General features: G+C 47.8%; 1 protein-coding gene across 1 annotated transcript in view; it reads right to left on the reverse strand.

The window, feature by feature from the left end:
- Positions 1-11,239, reverse strand: part of Maco1 (macoilin 1) — a 66,691-nt gene extending 55,452 nt beyond the window's left edge. Inside the window, exon 1 of the mRNA XM_036178337.1 lies at positions 10,919-11,239. Within this exon, the coding sequence (XP_036034230.1) occupies positions 10,919-10,998 (80 nt within the window). The 5' untranslated portion in view covers positions 10,999-11,239. The remainder of the gene's footprint in view (positions 1-10,918) is intronic.
- Positions 11,240-20,391: the final 9,152 nt, after the last annotated feature.

A 20,391-nucleotide genomic window follows, 5' to 3' on the forward strand; every position in this document is an offset into this window, starting at 1 on the left:
ATTCACTTATACATTGAGATGGGACCTCTAGCCAGGCTGGTCTAAAACTTCCTATGTGACTGATGAGGACCTTGACTTCTGATCCTCCTGCTTCTACCTTCTAAATGCTGGGATTACAGGCATGCACCACTGAGCCTAGTTTATGCAGTACTAAGAATCAAGCCCAGGCCTTCCCAAATACCAGGTAAACGCTCTACAACTGAACAACGTAACCCAGGCCAGGGAACACATTTTCAAATATATTACAGACCCAAGGATTCAGTTACACACACAGACACACAGAAGGAGGGAGTGGGGAAAGGAAGAGAGAGACTAAGAAAACCAGGTATGGGCATACACCTACAAGCCCATCCCTTGGAGGCTGAGGTGGGAGGATGGCAAGTTTCATCCCAACCTGGTAGATTCATTAGAAAGGGGACTCAGGAGACTCAGATAGACCCTGTCTCCCAAAGAAAACCCGGGGGCTGGAGAGATGGCTCAGCAGTTAAGAACACTGATTGTTCTTCTAGAGGACCCGGGTTCAATTCCCAGCAACCACATGGCAGCTTACAACTGTCTGTAACTTCAATGCAGGCAAAATACCAATGCACATGAAATAAAATAAATTAATTAAAAAAAAAAAAGAAAATCCAACCCACCCACCCACCCCTTAAAAAAAAGGAAAGAAGGAAAGGAAAATGAACTGAGATGAGACGGTCATGATCTCTCCAAAGAGACTGTCCCAGACAACCAGCTCTGCTCCGGGCTGCTGACCAGCTTCCCCATCAACACACTGGAAGCTTGCCAGAGGTAGTGCTCCCACTTCTGCAGTCCTTTCTAGTTCAGTGAACTACCCTGGGTACTTCTACTGCTACTCATCCTCCAGCTCCACAAGGCATAATTCCCATCCCACTTCCTCAAAAGAACACCCTGCATGGGGTGGGCCACATGCACTTAAGAGGCAGAGGCAAGTGAATCCCTGAGTTCAAGGCCAGCCTGGTCTACAGAGCTAGTTCCAGGACAGCCAGGGCTACACAGAGAAACCCTGTCTTGAGGGGTGAGGGGGAGGAGGAAAGGAAGGAAGGGAAGGGAAGTTTCTGCCCTTACGATTAAATCCTCCAAGGTACAGGCCACAGCACGTTAACTCTCAGTTCAAATCATAATTTCTAAACATGCCAGTGTTTAAGTCCAGATCACCCACAGGGGAAAGAAAGAGAAAACCACTAAAATAAACTTTTATAAATTTGAGGATATGACTTTTTTTTCTTTTCTTTTGGTTTTTCGAGACAAGGTTTCTCTATGTAGTTCTGGTGCCTGACCTGGATCTCGCTCTGTAGACCAGGCTGGCCTTGAACTCACAGAGATCTGCCTGGCTCTGCCTCCTGAGTGCTGGGATTAAAAGTGTGTGGCACCACCGCACGCTGAGGGTATGTCATTTTTATAAAGAGCTGGACAGACCACAAAGCTATCAAGAACAGATACTGTGACCTAATGCAAGCAGAGACTGAAATTCTAGAAGTTCTGCTTCGACACTTTTGGGGTTGGGGAGTGATGAATATTGCAAGTGTGAGTCCCTGTGCATACATGAAGGCCAGAGGACGCTGGGTGTGCTGCTCTAGCTCGCTGCCCTACTGTCGTGAGACAGGGTCTCTACTGAACCCACAGCAGCCAGGAAGCCCTGGTGATCCTCCTGTCTCAACACCCCACCGCACTGTGTTGACAGTGTGTAAACATGAGAAATCCACATCTAAGTAAATACACTATTCACAGACACAATGTTCTACTTAATCACACCGCACATTTACATCACACTTGTAAGTTTTCTAAATGTGTGCATACTAACCATCTTGTTTTTCCTCCTAACTGTGAAGTAAGCAGGACAATCATTTTTATTTTCCAGGAAAGAAACCTGAGTGACAGGAAGGGAACTAACAGGTTAGGGCACCACTGACAGAGCACAGAAAGCAGAAAACTGTTCATTCTGCATGGATGTGGCTTAAGTGAATACCAGAAATGTCTACGCAAAGAAGTGAGCACATGGGACTGGAGAGGAGGCTCAGTGATTAACAGCATGTGCTCCTCTTGCAGAGACTTGGGTTCAGTTCCCAGCACCCACATGGTGGTTCCCAACTACCTATAACTCCAGTTATAAGAGATCTAATGCCCCTTTCTGACCCCTGCAGGCACCAAGCACACTCATGGTGCCCATATGTATATGCAGGCAAAACACACGTAAAATGAATACAATAAAATTTGTTTTGTTTTCCTTTGTTCTTTTTGGCTTTTTTGAGACAGGGTTTCTCTGTGTAGCCTGGTTAGAACCAAGTTTAAATGAGTAAATATGTTTTATTCAAAGAATAAAACTCAGATCTTCAGCTGGGCAGTGGTGGCATACGCCTTTAATCCCAGCAGAGGCAGGTGGAGCTCTGTGAGTTCGAGGCCAGCCTGGTCTACAGAGTGAGAACCAGGACAGGCACCAAAACTATACAGAGAAACCCTGTCTCAAAAAAACAAAAACAAACAAACAAAAACCTCAGATCATAAATTTCCAGTTGATAATTATAAACACACTATAAAACTACAGAAAATAATTAAAATTAAAAGTTTCTTTACAAAAATAACTATGTCACAAAAGATGAGTGAGTTTCTATAATATCCATTTTTTTGTTTGTTTTGTTTTGGGGTTTTGGTATTTTTTTGTTTGTCTGTTTGTTTGTTTGAGCTAGGGTCTCACTATGTAGCCCTGGCTGGCCTCAAACTCAGATATTTGCCCGCCTCTGCCTCTTTCCTGCTGGGATTCAATGCATGCACTGAAGGCCCAGCTACTATGGTCATTGTGTCCCAGAAATATGTTACTTAAAAAGGAAAACTGAAAGCCAGGCAGTGGTGGCACACACCTTTAATTTCAGCATGCAGGAGCAGAGACAGCTGGATTTCTGTCTACAGAGTGAGTTCCAGGACAGCCAAGGCTACACAGAGAGACTCTGGAGGAGAGGAGGAAACGGCCGGAGAGGCAGCGCAGTGGTTAAGAGCACTTGCCGCTCTTCCAGGAGGGCCAGGTTCTGTCCCCACCCACCCAAACAAACCAGGTTCAGTTCTGGTGGTTTACAACCATCCATAACTCCAGCTCCAAGGACCTGGCATCCATCCTCTTCTAGCCTCCTAGGCACCAGGCACATGCGAGGCACCCATGCAGGTATGCTGGCAAAACAGTCAAAAATACAAAGTAAAATTAATGTAAAAAAGTTTTTAAACATTTTAAAAGACAGAATCTCATTTTTAAAGTCAGACAAACAATAAATCACAAGCGGTAACTTGCTAAGCTTAGAACAGAAATCAGCTTACTATGTGTGAGAAAGATTTGTCTCCATTTCTCTCATTTGAGACAGAAATCCTTTTTTTTTTAAGATTTATTTTATTTTATATTTTATGTATACAAGTCTTTTGTCTGCCTGTATGTCTATGCACCTTGTGTGGCCCTGGTATGGGGACCAGAAGAGGACATTGGATCCCCAGGAACTAGAATAACTGATGGCTGTGAACCACCATGTGGGTTCTGGGGACGCAACACAGGTCCTGTCAAAGCCAGTCAGTACTTGTAGCCATGGAGCCATCTCTCCAGCCTGAGGCAGAAATTCTTGCTCTGACCATCACCATGGCATACATTTTCTCTGGTGTTCAAGTGTTCTCCCTACAGGGCAGTAGTGTTGAATCACTGACTTGGTTTTTAAAGACATTTTGAAGGGGAGCATAGTAATATAGTCTAGTGACAGAGCAGGGTGATATCCAGCTACCTCCTCTGTGCTGGGATCACACATGCTCAAACTCATCAGTGACACAATGTAAGACGAGCGACTTTCACTGCTTCAGTTTACTGTATGCAAAGCCTGATTTCTCACAGAGTAGATGGCAGTAAAGAGCAAACCGCTTCTGATTTTATAATTCTATTATTCCAAAGGAGCACACTGTCCTTTATGGCAGAGCTAAAAAACTACAAAGGAATGAAGGCAATGCTACTATGAAAGGACCTTGGTAGGATAAGGTAGGTGTCTTAACTGATGCCAGTTAAGGTGATTGTCTCAAAAATACCCTAGAAGTTCATTAAGGTGGTCTCAGTTTCCACCGCCAGGACACCCGAGGAGCGAGTCATCGAAAGGTCTGCAGAACTCCCCGATGGAGGCTAGTGGAGGTGTGTGCTCTTGCCTGCGTGCACCATCTCACTTGAGCCATTTGTTGCACAGCCAACTCTTTCTCCAGACCCAACTTGAAAACCGTCCAAGTAAAATACTTACACTCAACCGAGTAAGCCCAGAAAACAACCAGTGCATTTGAAGAGAATGCCACTTTATGAAGTAACTCAATTACAGCACCCCACCTCAACTAGGCTTGTACGTTGTTGTTTTATTTTACTTATTATGTGTGTGCACACATGTGCCGTGGTGTGTGTGGAAGTCAGAGGACAACTTGTGGAATCAGTTCTCTCCTTCCACCAAGTGAGTCCCAGAGACTGAACTCAGGTTGTGAGGCTTGGTGGCAAGTGCCTGATCTTCTCAACCCATATCTTGCTGGCATTGTGTTTCTGAGATTTTTATCTGATCCTCTAGATTCCACAAGATGCTAGCAGCCTAGAAAATAACAAAATACAACACACACACACACACACACACACACACACACACACACACACCAAACAACAAACAACCCCGTAGGCAAATTTGAAAGAAAGAGCCCTAGAAAAATGGAAATGTCAGTGTTCACAGAACACCACATGAGTCCATAGCAGACAGGGTACACAGCAAGAGTAAGAAATTAGTAAAAATATCAAATTCCTAAATCCACAGTTAAGCCAATCTCCAAGACTACGGAGGTTCAAGAAGGGCCCTGAGCAATCCACATGGAGATGAAGGGAATACAGCTCTCCAACAGGGCAGGTGCTACAGATAACTGGACCACAGGCCTTCCTCCCTCCTCAACCTAGCAGCAACATTCGAAGGGCCTTTCTGTTTTTATTTTTAGTATTTCATTTTATGTGTGGGTGTTTGCCTTACTTTATGTCTACTGTATACCCACCTGTGTGCTGGTGCATACAGAAGCCAGAAGAGGGTACTGGATCCCCTGACACTGGAGCTACAGATGGTTATAAGCTACCATGTGGGTGCTGAGACTCAAACCCAGATCTCTGTAAGAGTAGCCAGTGCTCTTAGCAATTGAGCTCTCTCTCCAGCCCCCGGAAGGGCTTTTCAAAACACCTAATAAAAAACTAACCTACCAAAACTACTCAGACAGTAAGAACCAAAACGGAAGTTGGAGTTAAGTGCTCTTTGTTTGTTTGTTTGTTTTGTTGTTTTTCTTGGTTTTTTGAGACAGGGTTTCTCTGTGTGGTTCTGGCTGTCCTGGATCTCGCTCTGTAGCCCAGGCTGGCCTCAAACTCAGAGAGATCCACCTGCCTCTGCCCCACTGAGTGCTGGGATTAAAGGGAATACCACAGGTAAAATTTAAAAACAGAGTCCAGTGTGACAAATTATTTAATTGTAGTTTATAGAAATAACAAACCTGATTGTTTAGCTGACCACTTTGATTTATTCATTATACTCACCCTTCCCAACGGACCTCTAAAACATACAGAGCCTGTATCTAGGTCTTTTATGTCAGGTCCAGCCTGTTGAAGTCAATGCCTACCAAGATTACAGAAATGCTTCAGGCTGTAAGATTGCGACACTGGAATCTGGAGTGCCAGTTGCAGAACACATGTACAATCAAGGCAGCCAGCCTCCAGTGACTTTAATAAGCATAGCCCTAAGGAATCTAAAACCAGGCTTAGAAAACATCATTAAGGAGGCAGGAACAACAACGGGGGGTGTGGGGGGACCTCAGGAGACACGCTATTTAGACAAGGGTTTGGAAAAGGAAACTGGAAAGGAGAGGAGGATGCAAGGATTGACGGAGTTGAAAAACAGGTAAGAAAAGTCTCCCGTAACTAGGGCAGTCCTAAATGCCTCTGCTGTCAGGACCAGTACTGTCCTGGAAGCTCAGGCATCAATTCAAGTGGAGGCCCGCACACAAGTCCTAAGTGCACAATGAAGAAGTGCTACCTTCACCAGCAACAGAAAGAGAATCCTTCCCTAAAGCTGGGAATGCGTAACTGAACTAAAACCCTTACTCTATTCTACTCTTTTAAGTAACAATTTTAAATATAGAGACTCGAAATGTACTTTAATAAAAATGTTGCTGTCCCGCCTTATAATTAACGTATTTTTACCTCCATATCTTCCTCTTTTAAATGGAAAGAAGGAGTGGGGAGTGTGGCAGGGAGAGAGAGGGAGAGAACTACACAGAACCTGAGTCAGACCCCACAGACCCCCACATCACCAGAAGAATCACCACCTGCAATGAAGTCTTAGTATCTAGAGCACGGACTGCTGCGAGGGGAGCTGTGAGGAGGGACTTGTCAGGAAGTCCAGGCCCTTCGTATGGAATAATTAAGAAGAGTTTTCATCATTAATAACTTGCACGCATAATTTCCAAGTCTACCTCATTTGGGTTAGAAAGCATTCCCTCTTTCAGTGGCAACTGTCTACCTCATCAACTAGCACAGGGAGAAAATACAGTTGCTAATGTGTCAGGTGAAACTAAAACAGGAAGGCAAAACCTGGTCCAACAGAAATATTCTTACTTGAACAGAACCCTAGGTTCTTTGGAACCTCTATAAATCTCTGAAGCTGGGACCTATGTCTTACCCTGTAGCTTCCACAGCTCCAACAATGTAGGTTTTGAATGAATGGACTCCATTAGCTCATATTTGTGTATTTATCTATTTACTCAACATCTGAATAATGATTGCCTACCATGTTATATTCTGTGGTGGCTTTTTTTTAAAATTACACTTAAGCCAGACAGTGATGGTGCATACTTTTAGTCCCAGCACTTCCAGTCATTTCTTCTTAAGGAGGCAGAGGCAGATGGACCTCTGTGAGTTCGAGGCCAGCCTGGTCTACAGAGTGAGTTCCAGGATAGCCAGGGGTACACAGAGAAACTGTCTTGAAAAATCAAAACAAAAAAATAAATAAACAAACAAACAAATAAGCTGGGTGGTGGTGGTGGTCTACAAAGCTACACAGAGAAACCCTGTCTTGAAAAACCCAAAAAATAAAATAAAATAAATAAATTACACTTAATGTAAGCTACAATAATAATACCATTCCTGTTTCCTTCCTCTTAATCCTGATTATTAACTTGACTGGACTAACACTTTCAGAGACTACTTAGACCTTTAGATAATGGATACACACACTCATACAGTACTAATATAATATCTAAGATTAACACCCAGTGCATCTTGGCTCCTCAAACAGAATTCCAACAGAGCTATGATACTGACAATGAGTGCTCTCATCTGACAATCACCTCAGTAACAGCTGCCCATGATTAAAAGCACCAGGATTTTTGGGTTTTCTTTTGTTTTTAAGAGACTAGGTTTCTCTGGGTAACATTCCTGGCTGTCCTGGAACTCCCTCTGTAGACCAAGCTGGGCTCAAACTCACAGATCCACCTGTGTGTCTCCCCAGTGCTGGGATTAAAAGTATACACCAAAAGCCCAGCAACATCAGAATTTTTAAAGCAGTTCTCAACCTGAGAGTCACACCCCTTTGGGGGTTGAATAACCCTTTCACAGGGGTCACCGAAGACCACCAGAAAACAGGTATTTACATTACGATCAATAATAGTAGCATAATTACAGTTATGAAGTAGCACAAAAATAATGTTATGGTTGAGGGGGTCACCACCACATGAGGAACTGTATTAAAGGGTCACAGGGTTAGGAAGGTTGAGAACCACTGGTTTAAAGCAAGATCAAGCAGCAAGTAGCCCCTTTTTTTGTTGTTGTTTTTTTAAAGCCTATTTTTTTTAGGTTTATTTATTTATTATGTATACAAAAGAGGGTGCCAGATCTCCTCATTACAGATGGTTGTGAGCCACCCTATGGGTGTTAGGAATTGAACTCAGAACCTCTGAAAGAACAATCGGTGCTCTTAACCTCTGAGCCATCTCTCCAGGCCCGGCCCCTTGTTTTGACTACTCAACTTTTGCTTTTTGTTGGATCAAATTTTATGGCCTTTCCTGCCTCCTTAAAGAATAAGCCTTTAATCCCAGCACTCAGGAGGCAGAGACATGGGGATCTCTTTGAGTTCAAGGCCAGCCTGGGCTACAATGTGAGTTCCAGACCACCAGGGGTACACAGAGAAACCCTGTCTCAGAGTGGGTAAAAAAAAATTAAAGCCATACATGCTAACTGTAATGGCAATAATGTGATAAATAATGTCTGAATAACACACTGGAATTTATAGTTCCACAAACTGAATGTATGTATGTATGTATACATGCATACATGCATGCATGTATGTCTTCAAAGCTCATTTAACAGATGGAAAATTGAGCTTCAAAGCAGTGGATGCTCTGCTGGTCCAAAGCATCAGGGCTGGGACATCGAATCTGACCCTAGGTCTCTGGTGGGCTGCAGTCCAGTCTTTCCACTTCAGCTGCTCCCTCACATATGCCAGGGCTCAAGAGAGCTGAGCAGACAGGGAACATGAACACAGTACTCCATGAAAGGTTAGGCTATGAAACAGTAGACAGTGGTTATCAAAATTGTCAACACAGCCCTTAGGGGGATGGCTCCTTTTTAATGAGACGAAATTGGCCAGATGTTCAGAAACAAAACAGGCAATAGATGGCATGAAACAGAATTGAATACAGACTTCAATTTGATGATCAACAGAAATTTGATATTCATGAATCCTCAAATGTCCTAATTTATAACTAGCCCACTCATTCTGTTTTCTTAAGAAATAACTGGAAGTTTTCCAAAGCAGTCCTTAAAAACATAATGAGGGGGTAAAACACACTATATGATTTTCCCATTGCAGTACTCCATAACATTAAGATAAGGGAACTAAAACACTCTTTGCCTCAAACAAGAAAGACAGGTAGAAATATATTTAGGTTCCTTTATTGACATTTAACAAAGAATGCACAACAGAGAGCAGACAGATTTGGAAGCTGAGGCACCATTTGTTTTTTTGAAGTTTTCCTACGAAACTAACTGATAGACAAGGTGTATCTGCTATTAACCTTTAGGGTAAGGAAATTCAAGTCTAAAACCCATTAGTAAAACAATAGGTCTTCATTAAAAAGAGGTACTCCTTGTCAACACACACTGAGTGGCTTCCAAAGTACAAGTCATAAACCAGGTGTTAGTTTAAATAAGAAGTTAAAATACACCAGAAGGGTTGGGGATTTAGCTTGGTGGTATAGCGCTTGCCTAGCAAGCACAAGGCCCTGGGTTCGATCCTCAGCTCAAAAAAAAAAGGAAGAAAAAATACACCAGAAAATATGCTAACATGGAGTTCTCAATCTTGTCATGAGGGGCCTCGTCTTACTGACTGTAAATAAAAATTCAAATGCCACAGTCGTCCTAACCTGCCTACTTTAACACTTTTTCTGCTGTTGTGCTGCTATTAATGAGAAGTTCTGCTAATCTTTTTCAATGGCTAAGGAAAAAGCCTTCCTTCATTCAAGAATTTATAGTAAGCAGACTTGCCTCCACCCATTCAATCTGCTGGAAAAATTTGGTTTTGCTTTTTCAGTTTTAGTTATCATCACATCTGATTCAGCAAGAGTGTTCATCAGTTTTACTAACAGCTGTGTCCTGACTGACTCCAACACTGTTTAGCAGATAGTATTTATGTTAGTTGAATGAATGAACTGTTCAATGATGGATGACTCCTTCCATAAGGATCAATCCAAGGATATTTCACTTTTTAATCCTTCTAAATTTGAAGAATCCCCCTTCCTGTTTAGGTCAGTCCCCTGCCTATGGAGGGCAGCCACTTCACACGTGTAAACAACCGCATGTGCAAGGTGGATAGTTACGATGCAACTTGACTGTCAACAGCTACCTCCTAATTTTCTCCAAGACTCACAGCAAGAACAAAACTGTGTGGATGGTGCCGTGAGGACTCAATTAAGCCTATAGCCACATGCTGAGCACTCTCCTTTGTAAACTAATTACTTCTCCACAGAAATCGGTTCCTTCGGAGGCATTCCCAGAAAAAAAAAAAAAAAAAGAAAAAAGTCATACACAAATTGGGCTTGGGGAAGCTGTGACAGTCAACCCTGTTGTCCTTCTCTCCAAGAGAAGTGGATTCAATTTCTATTTAAAGGGACACCACTTCCTTCTTGAAGAAGAGATTTAAAAAAAAAAAAATTTCCCAAACCTGAGTTGGGAGAGAATCTCTGCTAAAGATTCAGAGCAATGTGTCTGCTTGCAATTGTCAAAACGTTTGCTGAGGAGCTGATAGCAGTCTGGGTTTGGAGCGGGACCACGGGCATGATTCGGGGGTATCAGCTTGGCACTCCAGGCCAAGTGGGGGGATCCCGTGAGGGCAGCGAAGGGCGGAAGGGTAGCCGGCGTGGCACCGCTCGGAGTCCGGGGTTCCAGGGCACCTGGCAGCTCCCAACTTTGGCGGCCTCACTCTCCCCTTCGCACGGGTCCACGGGCCTCGGACTCGGGCAGCCAACTCCCCAGGTCCCGGGCCCAGCGTGATCCCGGGCTCCGCCGGGGACCCGGCGCGCAGCCTGCTGGGGACCCCCTGGCTTCGGGGCTCCTGGCCGCCGGGGTGCCGCCCCTCCCCCCGGCACACCACGGCCAACGGCGGCCCCGCGGCTCCCGCCCGCGCCCGCCGCGCCCTCCGCCCGGCCTCGCCACACCCCGCGGCCCGGGGCGGACCCTCGGCGGGCTGGCCGGGCGCTCGGCGGGCGGCGCGCCTCAGGAGAGCCCCCGGCGCGGGCATGCGGCCTAGTCGGGGGTTACATAACGGGGCCGGGCCCCTCCAGAGCGGCGCCCGGGACCCGCTGGCCCACACCGGGCGCCGTCGCTCACCTGCCGTAGATACCCTCGGTGATCCGGTTCCGCTTCAGGGGGCGGCGGAGCTTACTGCAGTCGGCGTTCCGCCGCTTCATCCTCCCGCTGGGGGGCCGGTGCCCGCGCCGCGCCGCCGCTGCCTCTCACCTCTGCCGCCGCCGCCCTCCCGCCCCGCGTCGGGCCTGGATTCTACCCCTGCGGCCGGTCACACAGACATGGAGCCAGCACCGGGGGGGGGGGGGGGGGGGCCGGGAGGGGGGCGCCGAGCCTCCTCCGCCTTCGGAAACAAAGAAATGACAATTCCGGGGCCCGCCCGCCCCGCACCAGCCAGCCGCCCGCCCCGCCTCCTCTACACCGACGGACGGCCCGCGGGGCCAATCGAAGGCGCCGCCGCGCCGCGCACGGCCAATCCGGGGCCCCTCTGAGGCAACACGGACTCTTGGGCCCGCCTTCTTGAAGGACAGAAGGACACACCAATCAGGATAGGGCCTAGACGCGTGGCTGGGCCTATCAGAAATGAGTTAAATAGAGGCTTATAAATAGGCCCTATAAATATAACATCCTATATTATGCCTTGTTGCGAAGGTGCGCTTCGCGGTTATTGGGCTGCGTCTCGCTGTGGGAAGGCCCACGCCGGAGCACACCGTGTGGCGCGGCACCGCAGGCTCCCGGCTGGCATGTGAGAACCGAACGGCGTGGTGGACTGCGTGTGGGGACCTTGCGCTGGCATGTGCTTCAGTCAGCCGCGTCCTTATGTAAGAGAGCGTCCCGGGAGCGGAGCCGCGGCCTCTCCTGCGGGCGCCCGAGCGTGCGGCCATGCCAGCCGCGTCAGCCGGGGTACGAATGACAAAGCAAACCCCACACATATACACACACACACCCTGCCAGCTTCCCGCGACGTGGTGACAGCGCGCCGACCAATCGAAGGGGTGGGGCGGGGCCTAGCGGTCCCGCCCCTCGGCTGCGTCACGAGGGGGCGGGGTCTCGGGTGCGCGCGACGTCGCGCGGGGCTGCCGGGGGCGTGTGCGGCGGCGTGGCCGGGCTCCACGTCTGCATGTTCGCGCATGCCGAGGGTTCAGCGGACTCGACTCGGCCTCGGAGGCTGTGTGACCCTGTCTGCTACGCTTCGCGTCCACCCTGTTTACTCCCTCAGCCCACTCGCCCTTTGGCTTAGAAGTGAGGACACCACAGCCAACGACGGGCGAGATGCGCAGCGGGCAAAGGCCTTTGCTGCCAAGCTTGACGCAGGAGTTCGATCCCCGGAACCCACGTGGTGGACTGATTCTTACAAGTTGCTGTCTGACCTCCACACGCATGCCCACAGACACACCTACTAGATAAATATTTTTTAAAAAAGACAGCTAAGAAAGCCGGGCGTGGTGGCACATGCCTTTGAACTCCAGAGGCAGAGGCAGGTGGATCTTATAGTTCAAGGCCAGCCTGGTTTACAAAGGAGAGTTCCAGGACAGCCAGAGATGTTACACAGAGAAACCCTGTCTCGAAAACAAAACAACAACAAAAATGAAATAAATATAAATAAAAAAGCAACTTTTAAAAAACAACAACAAAGTAGCAAAGCACTAGTGGATCTCATGTCCTCCCTAACTGGTACCAGGCATTTTATTTGAGTCTTCCCCCACCACGCCCCCCCCCCAGTGTTGGTTCGTTTTTTGTTTTTTTTTCAAGGCAGGGTTTCTCTGTGTAGTCCTGGGTGTCCTGGAACTCACTCTGTAAACCAGGATGGCTCTGAGCTCAGAGATCTGCCTCTGAGTGCTGGGATTAATGGCATGTACCACCACCACGCTCCCCTCAGTCATCTTGTATGGCTGATATTATTACTATTAAATAGGATAGAGCTCCACAGCCAGTAGTGGCCCAGCACTCTAGACGCAGAGGCAGGCGATCTCTGCGTTCGAGACCAGCCTGATCTACAAAGTGAGTTCCAGGACAGCCAGAGCTGTTACACAGAGAAACCCTGTCTTAGGGGGGAAAGAAAAAGATAGAGCTCATACTAGACATTTAACTTCATATGCTATTCTCCATTTTACGTGTTGCTATAACCCTTTATGAGTATTTCTTGTAAAGGTTGCAGAATGTCCTAGCGGGTGGCTTTGCCACTGTAACCTCTCAGTAACAGTGGAACCCTTAATTGGTTAGCTCGCTCGCTCTCTCTCTCTCTCTCTCTCTCTCTCTTTTTTTTTCAGAAACTAAATGTCATCTTGTTTTGCCCAGGGACTACAGCACCCCCCTCTCCTGGCCCTGTGGTCACCCCCTCTTAGTCAACACCACTCCAAAGCTCTAAGTTCCTCCCCGTGCCTTCAGAGATCCCCTAGGACCAGGAAGGGGAAAACCAGGTGTTGATGGCACCCAGACTTTTACCAAGCATGGAAAAGTACTCTCCTCTTCCAGGCCACCCAGACAAGCAAGCCTTATCTATTCTGTTTTTGTCTGTCTGTCTGTCTGTCTGTCTGTGGTCTGTTTTCCAAGACAAGGTTTCTGTGTAGCCCTGGCTGCCCAGGAACTTTCTTTGTAGACCAGGCTGGCCTTGAACTCACAGAAGTCTGCCTGCCTTTGCCTCCTGAGTTCAGGGATCAAAGGTGTTCGCCACCATGCCCAGCTTGTGTACTCTGTTTCTAACCCAGCTACAACTTGATCTTCTCTCCTTCTCCTGACCACACACCTGGAGCTTCTCTGACAGTGTATTAAAGTGTCTGGGGTGAAGCTTGTCCATCCACCCATAAGGAAGCTCCATGGGGATTTGATTCATATCCTGTGGAGATGCAGTTTTGAAAAAATGGCCAAGATTTCTGCCATTTAAATCCAAGGTTGAAATTCCAGCTTGGCCACTTACTAGCTTGGGCAAGTTACTGTATCCCTCAGAGCTTGTGAAGACACTCCAACCTGTGTTAAGGATAATGAGCCCTCAGAGCCTGGCACCATGCTGTTGATGAAGCAAGTAACTGCTCTTTTCTTTCTCTCTTTCTTTTTCCTTTCCTGACTCTTTCTGTTCTTTGCATTGGTTGGTTGGTTTGGGGCCTGGTAGTTGAGACAAGCTCTCACTGTTGTAGCCCAGGCTGGCCTTGAACTTGCAACTTACCTCTCATCGCAGCCTCCAAAGTGCGAGTATCATAAGCATGAGCACAGCTCTGCTCTTTGTTTTCTTTTCTTCCCTCTTTAAGACAAGGTCTTATTATATAACCCAGGCTGGCCTCTGAACTGATAAGTTCCCGCCTCAACCTCCTAGGTGCTGGCATTATAGGTGTGCGCCTCCGTGCCTAGCTCAAGTAACTGTTTTCACACTTGGTTTTCGTCTCTTCACCTCTATTCCAACTTATTCACAAAGTGAAGCGGGATGGCCAGGATAAGAAACTCTGAGCTCAGAGTTTTGCTCAGGTTTGCCCATCATTAAGAAAGGACAGAAACAGAAAGTCTGGAGTAGCCAAGGCTTCAGCTGCAGACTGGTTCACAAAGGAAGTGCAGGCACTTGGAGACTTGAACACATTGGTGAGAACAGACACCTGCTTAGGTCCTGGCTCTAGACTCTGTGGTTGCTCCAAACCCGAACATCCTTCCTCCCTATAACTACAAAGTTCTGGATTTGGGGGCCCAGAACCTGCACTCCCTTCTGCTCAGCCTGTCTTTCTAGGATTGCACTGTGGTACACTGCAGACAGGACAGGCAAGCTGTACAGGAGAACTACAGCATGGCACTGGGGACACATGCCAGTTCTGCATCGCTCACAGCCCAGTCATCACCAGTTTCCCAACAAGGGCTTTCTGTAAGGTGCAGGGAAAGGTGTGCTGTTGCTAGGGGAAATAGGAGAGTATGGCAAGAGTTACCATTGAGTTCTCGAGTCAAGCAGGAGAGAAGAAAGTTGGCGGGACTCTTGGGGTGATGGCTGAGAGGTAGCAGTCAGATGGTCTGGAGGCATGGGGAACAGACAGGGTTTCTCTGTGTGGTTTTGGTGCCTGTCCTGGATCTCCCGCTGTAGATCAGGCTGGCCTAGAACTCACAGAGATCCTCCTGCCTCTGCCACTAAAGTGCTGGGATTCAAGGTGCCACCACCCGGCCTGAGTGATGGTTCTGAAGGGATCTTGTGTCCTGCCTTTATCCATCAACTACTAGAACAGAGGACCCCAAGAAACTGATATCCCTTGCTGGGCAGTAGTGGCACTCGCCTTTAAACTTGGGAGGCAGAGACAGGTGGAGCTCTGTGAGTTCAAGCCAGCCTGGTCTACAGAGCAAGTTCAGGAAAGCCAGGACTACACAGAGAAAACCTGTCTCTAAAACCAAAAAGCAAGCAAAAAGAAAGAAACTGGAATCCTACAGGGATATCAGGCTGAGAGAAAACTAACCCGAGGCCTGGGCAACCAGAGCAAGAACTTCTTTTGTCTGTGTGTGTGTGTGTGTGTGTGTGTGTGTGTGTGTGTGTGTGTGTGTAATTTATTTTTAGTGCAGTGGTGTTTTTTTGCCTACATGTGTGTCTGTATGAGGGTGCCAGGTCCCCTGGAACTGGAACTAGACAGTTGTGAGCTGCCATGTGAGTGCTGGGAATTGAACCCTGGGCCTCTGAAGTACAACCAGGGTTCTTAATTTCTGAGTCATCTCTCCAGCCCCAGAGCAGGAATTGAGAGGAAGATGTAAAACTTCTCAGAGCACCTTGCAGGAGAGACTGGGGCTGAGACAATCCTGGGTCAATGGCAGGCCGGACCACACCTTGACCCAGACCGCTTATGTCCTACCCACCTCCGGCTCTCTCTGTGGATCTTGCCTTTTTGTTAGGACTGAATTGGAGCTTGTGGAGCAGGGGTGGGGGCCACCGGATAGCTTTGTCCCTTTCCTCGGTACGGCCAGAAAATGAAGCTTTTGTTTTGTTTTGTTTTTTCTGATTTTTCTCCATTAATGTGTCTGCCTAGTTGGCTTATCAGGGACAGGTGAGTGGCACAACTAGCTTGTTGAGGTTATGAGGGCCCAGGTGACACTCCTGATTCAGATGACAAGTCAGTGTCCCTGAGTCAGCTGTCTGCCCTGTGCCAGAATCCACCCTGAAGCCACTTGTAGCCTGGTGTCTAAAGGCTGGTCGGGTTAGCTCCTTTTCTGGTTTGTTTGTTTTTATTGTTGTTGTTTGTTTGTTTGGGGTTTTTGTTTGTTATTTTGTTTTGTTTTTCAAGACAGGGTTCCTCTGTGTAGCCCTAACTGTCCTGGAACTCGATCTGTAGACCAGGCTGACCTCGGATTCAAACATCTGCCTGCCTTTGCCTCCCAGGTGCTGGGATTAAAGGTGGGCTCCATTTTACCAAAGAATGAAGTGTCTGACCGTCCTAGCTTGTAGAGTAGAGCAGTTACCTGCCTCGGCTGCTGACAGCTAGAATTGGTGCTGTGTGTCTGGGATGAGAAGATAAGAATGGTGTTTTATCTATTACATATTATTTATTAGGGAGGGAGCTGTGCACACACATGTGTGGAAGTCAGAGAGCAAGTTAGACGTGGTTCTCTCCTTCCACCATATGAATTACAGTCATCAAAACCAAGTTGTCAGCTTGGTGGCAAGTGCCTTTACCCATGGAGCCCTCTTGTCAACCCAAGAGAATGGGGTTCTTGCCGTGAGCCCAGGGACAGGCCGGAATAGGACTACCTCTTCCAGGTCCTTCCCTTATGCCCCTCGACTAGCAGGCCAAGTGCCTCCCTTCCCCCAGCCCTGAGATAGCCCTAGAGGTCCAGAGGACACAGAGGTAAACTGATCTCGGCAGCCTCTTTCCAGAACACACCCCAGCCCTACTCCCTTTCTTCAACACCCATCTGGGAACAGGGGATCAGCAGTGGCCATCTCACATGTAACTAACAAAAGGGAGATCGATGATTTGCTCTCGGTTAGAAGGTTCAACAGAGGGCTTGCCTGGCATGCCCCAAGCCCTGGGTTCATCACTGCCATCTCATTAATCAGGCATTCTAGTGTATGCTTATTATCACAGCCTTGGGAATGGAAGTAGGAGGGTCACAAGTTCAATGGCATCCTGGGCTGCATAATGGGTGGAGTCCCAGGCAGCAGAATAGGAGAAGGTGAGTAGACCAGTGTCCATCTCTCTCTGCCTCTTGACTGCGGTTGCAATGTGATCACCTGCTTCAAACTCCTCCTCCCTCCTCCTTCCTCCTTCCCTCCTCCCTCCTTCCTCCTCCACCCTCCTTCCTCCTCCTCCTTCCCTCCTCCTCCCTCCTTCCCTCCTCCCTTGCTCCCTCCTCCTTCCCTCCTCCCTCCTTCCCTCCTCCTTCCCTCCTCCTCCCTCCTCTCTCTTCTCTTCTTCCCCTCCCCTCCCTCCTCCCTCTTTCCTCTCTTCCCTTCTCTCCTCCCTTCCTCCCTCTTCTCTTACCTCCTGCTCCCTCCCCCTCTCCCCCCTCCTGCCTGCCTTCATCCTTCCTTCAGCTGCTTTTGTTGGGTGTTTTGTTAGCACAGCAACTACAGAAGTAACTAACACACCTGTCTAACATCAAAACAGAGGGCCCCACATGGTGGTGGCGCACGCCTTTAATCCCAGGAGACAGAGGCAGGCAGATCTCTGAGTCTGAGGCCAGCCTAGTCTACAAAGTGAGTTCCAGGACAGCCAGGGCTACACAGAGAAAGGCTGTCTGGGGCTGGGGGTTGGGAGACCCAGAAGTGCAAGCCAGAGGGGAAGTCAGGCCTGGCCTGGCCTTCCTGGTGCTGATGACAACATGCTGGGATTTGCATTTGGGCTTCAGCTGAGCTCAGACCAGAGCTGGAATGATCCTGTTTCACAAATTAGGAAGAGGCCTCACCCTGCAGCTGTCAACCTCGCTGGAAGTGCTGGCCCGGCTGCCTTGAGCCTTGTGTCCCAAGGAAGCCCAGATGCTGGGCAGGGACAGCTGACTTCCATGCCTGCCTTAATCCCAGACAACAAGGAAGGAAGGGAGCTCTCTGGGGTGTTCAGAACGGAACATTGTGGCAAGGACAGTGGCTCAAACCTGGAATCCCAGCACTTGAGAGGTGGAGGCAGGAAGCACAATTAAGGTCATCCTTCATGACAGAGAATTTGAGGTCAGTCTGAGTTAGATGAGATCCTGTCTGGTGGGAAGTGGGAAGGGAACTGAGCCTGGAAACAGCCCCGATGTCCCACAGAGCATGCTGGTTAAATGAACTACGACACCTTCCTACTGGGAAGTCTGTGTAGCATGGAGTATGGTCATACACCGCACTTAGGTTTTTTGTTTTGTTTTGTTTTAAAATTACACTTATTTACTTAGAATTGGGTGTGTGTGGAGGTCAGAGGACAAGTTGAAGGAGTTGCTTCTCTCCTTCTACCCTATGGGTCCTCGAGTGTTAAACTCGGGCCATCAGGCTCAAGGGCAAACAACTTAACCTGCTGAGCCATCTTGCTGGCCCAAGCGCTTACTACTCAAGTGTCCATTCTGTTTTAATTCTCACCACAATGTGGGGGAGGGAAAATCGTTGCTTACACTGTGATGCAGATTAGAAGAATCTTCATGGAGAGGTGAAGTCACTTAGCTAAGGTCACACAGTGTGTGAAAGAGTTGAGGTTCAAACCCATGCAACGCTTCCACAGCCTGGACCCTTAGTCACCATGCTAAAATGCTCTAGAAAGACCTTTCTGCTTGAAACTGCTTTGACAAACTGTTCATGAAAAAAAGCAAGGCACTCAGTTATGTGCTGTATAATTCTGTCTTTATGGGGAGTGGGGAAGAGTGTGAATAGGAAGACGTCTGAAAGGACACACACACAAAACACTTGTGTCATTTATATTTTTAATTGTGTGGTGTTGAGTCTCAAACCTTACACATGCTAGGTGAACACGAGACACACACACACACACACACACACACACACACACACACCTCACTTCATTTGCTCTTCACATCAATTTTATGTGATTGATACTTTACAAAGAGGAAAACAGAGACTGTCTTGCCCAAGGTCACATAGCTAATAAATTGCAGAGTCAGGATTTGAACCCAGACCTCCCAGCTCCAAAGCTCATTGGGTATTGAATGAATGACCACGCCTAGTGCCTAGAGCTCACACCTTTGATGTAGACAATCTTCCAGAGAAAGAATGGAGGCCCTCCCTACCTCCTGGTCACTACTTGTGTTAATGACCTCAACTGTTACCAGTCAAAGGAAAAACTTGAAGGAAAAATTGTTACTTTGGTTCCTGGGTTTATAGGTTTTTTACCCCATAGTTGTTGGATGCTGACTCTGGGTCTGTGGTGATGGTGAGTCTCACCACACCAGGAGCAGGTGACGAGGCTACTCACCTTGTGGTAGGCAGGAAGCAGAAAAAGAAAATATAGGAAAGAACCGGGTAGTGGTGTTGCATGCCTTTAGTCTCAGCACTTGGGAGGCAGAGGCAGGTGGATCTCAGTGAGTTCAAGACCAGCCTGGTCTACAGACTGAGTCCAGGACAGCCAGGGCTACATAGAGAAACCCTGTGTTGGGGGGGGAATATAGATAGATAGATAGATAGATAGATAGATAGATAGATAGATAGATAGATACAGATAGATAGATAGATAGATAGATAGATAGATAGATAGATAGACAGATAGATAGATATAGAGGAAAGGGCCATTGCAAGACACAACCCCCAAGGACACACCCCCACTGGCCGGATTTCTCCAGGAGTCCCCACCTCATACCTCCTCCTGCCTTTTACCACTTCCCTACAATGCCATTCTAGAACAGATCTGTCATAGGATGAATCACTGACTGGGTCTGTATCAGTTCTGTTCCTGTTGCTGGGGCAAAACACCCAACAGAGCTACTTATGAAAAGAGGTTGGTTTTGCCTTACAGTTTGGGGTTCAACAAGGTAAGGCAGCAGGAAGTCAGGCTGCTGTTCACACTCCCAGTCAAGAAAGGAAGGGGCTGGGTTCCATCTTCTTCCCAACTTAGGGCTCAGTTCCCAGCACCCACTTTGGAGGCTTACAAGCATCCCTGACTCCAGTTCCAGAGGATCCAATACCCTCTTCTGACCTCCTTGGGCACCAGGTACAGAAGTATACCTGTGGGCAAAACACACACACACACACACACACACACACACACACACACACGAGAGAAGTAAACCCTGAAGAAGGTGGATGCTGGTGTTCATCTCACTTTCCATTTAGCTGAGAATCTCAGCCCACAGAATGGTGAGGTTCACATTTAAGGTTGGTCTTCCCAGCTCTGTTAGCCTGGTCTACAAGCTCCTTCAGACACACCAGAAGCTTGTTTCCATGGTGACTCTAAATCCTATCCAATTGACAATCCAGAGTGACCATCACAAAGTCCCAGCCACTAGGATTCAGCCATTTCCCAAAAGGCTCATGAGCAAACATCTAAGTCCCCAGTACATGAGCCTTTTGGGGACATCTCACATTCAAACCAGAACACCAGCCATGCTGTGGTATGGAAAATGTGTTGTGGTTCTCACAGAACCCTGAGTTTACAGAAATACATGACTGCATGTGAAGACTTGGG

The sequence above is a fragment of the Onychomys torridus genome, chromosome 2 (assembly GCF_903995425.1).
Source record: "Onychomys torridus chromosome 2, mOncTor1.1, whole genome shotgun sequence".
Lineage (NCBI taxonomy): Eukaryota > Metazoa > Chordata > Mammalia > Rodentia > Cricetidae > Onychomys > Onychomys torridus.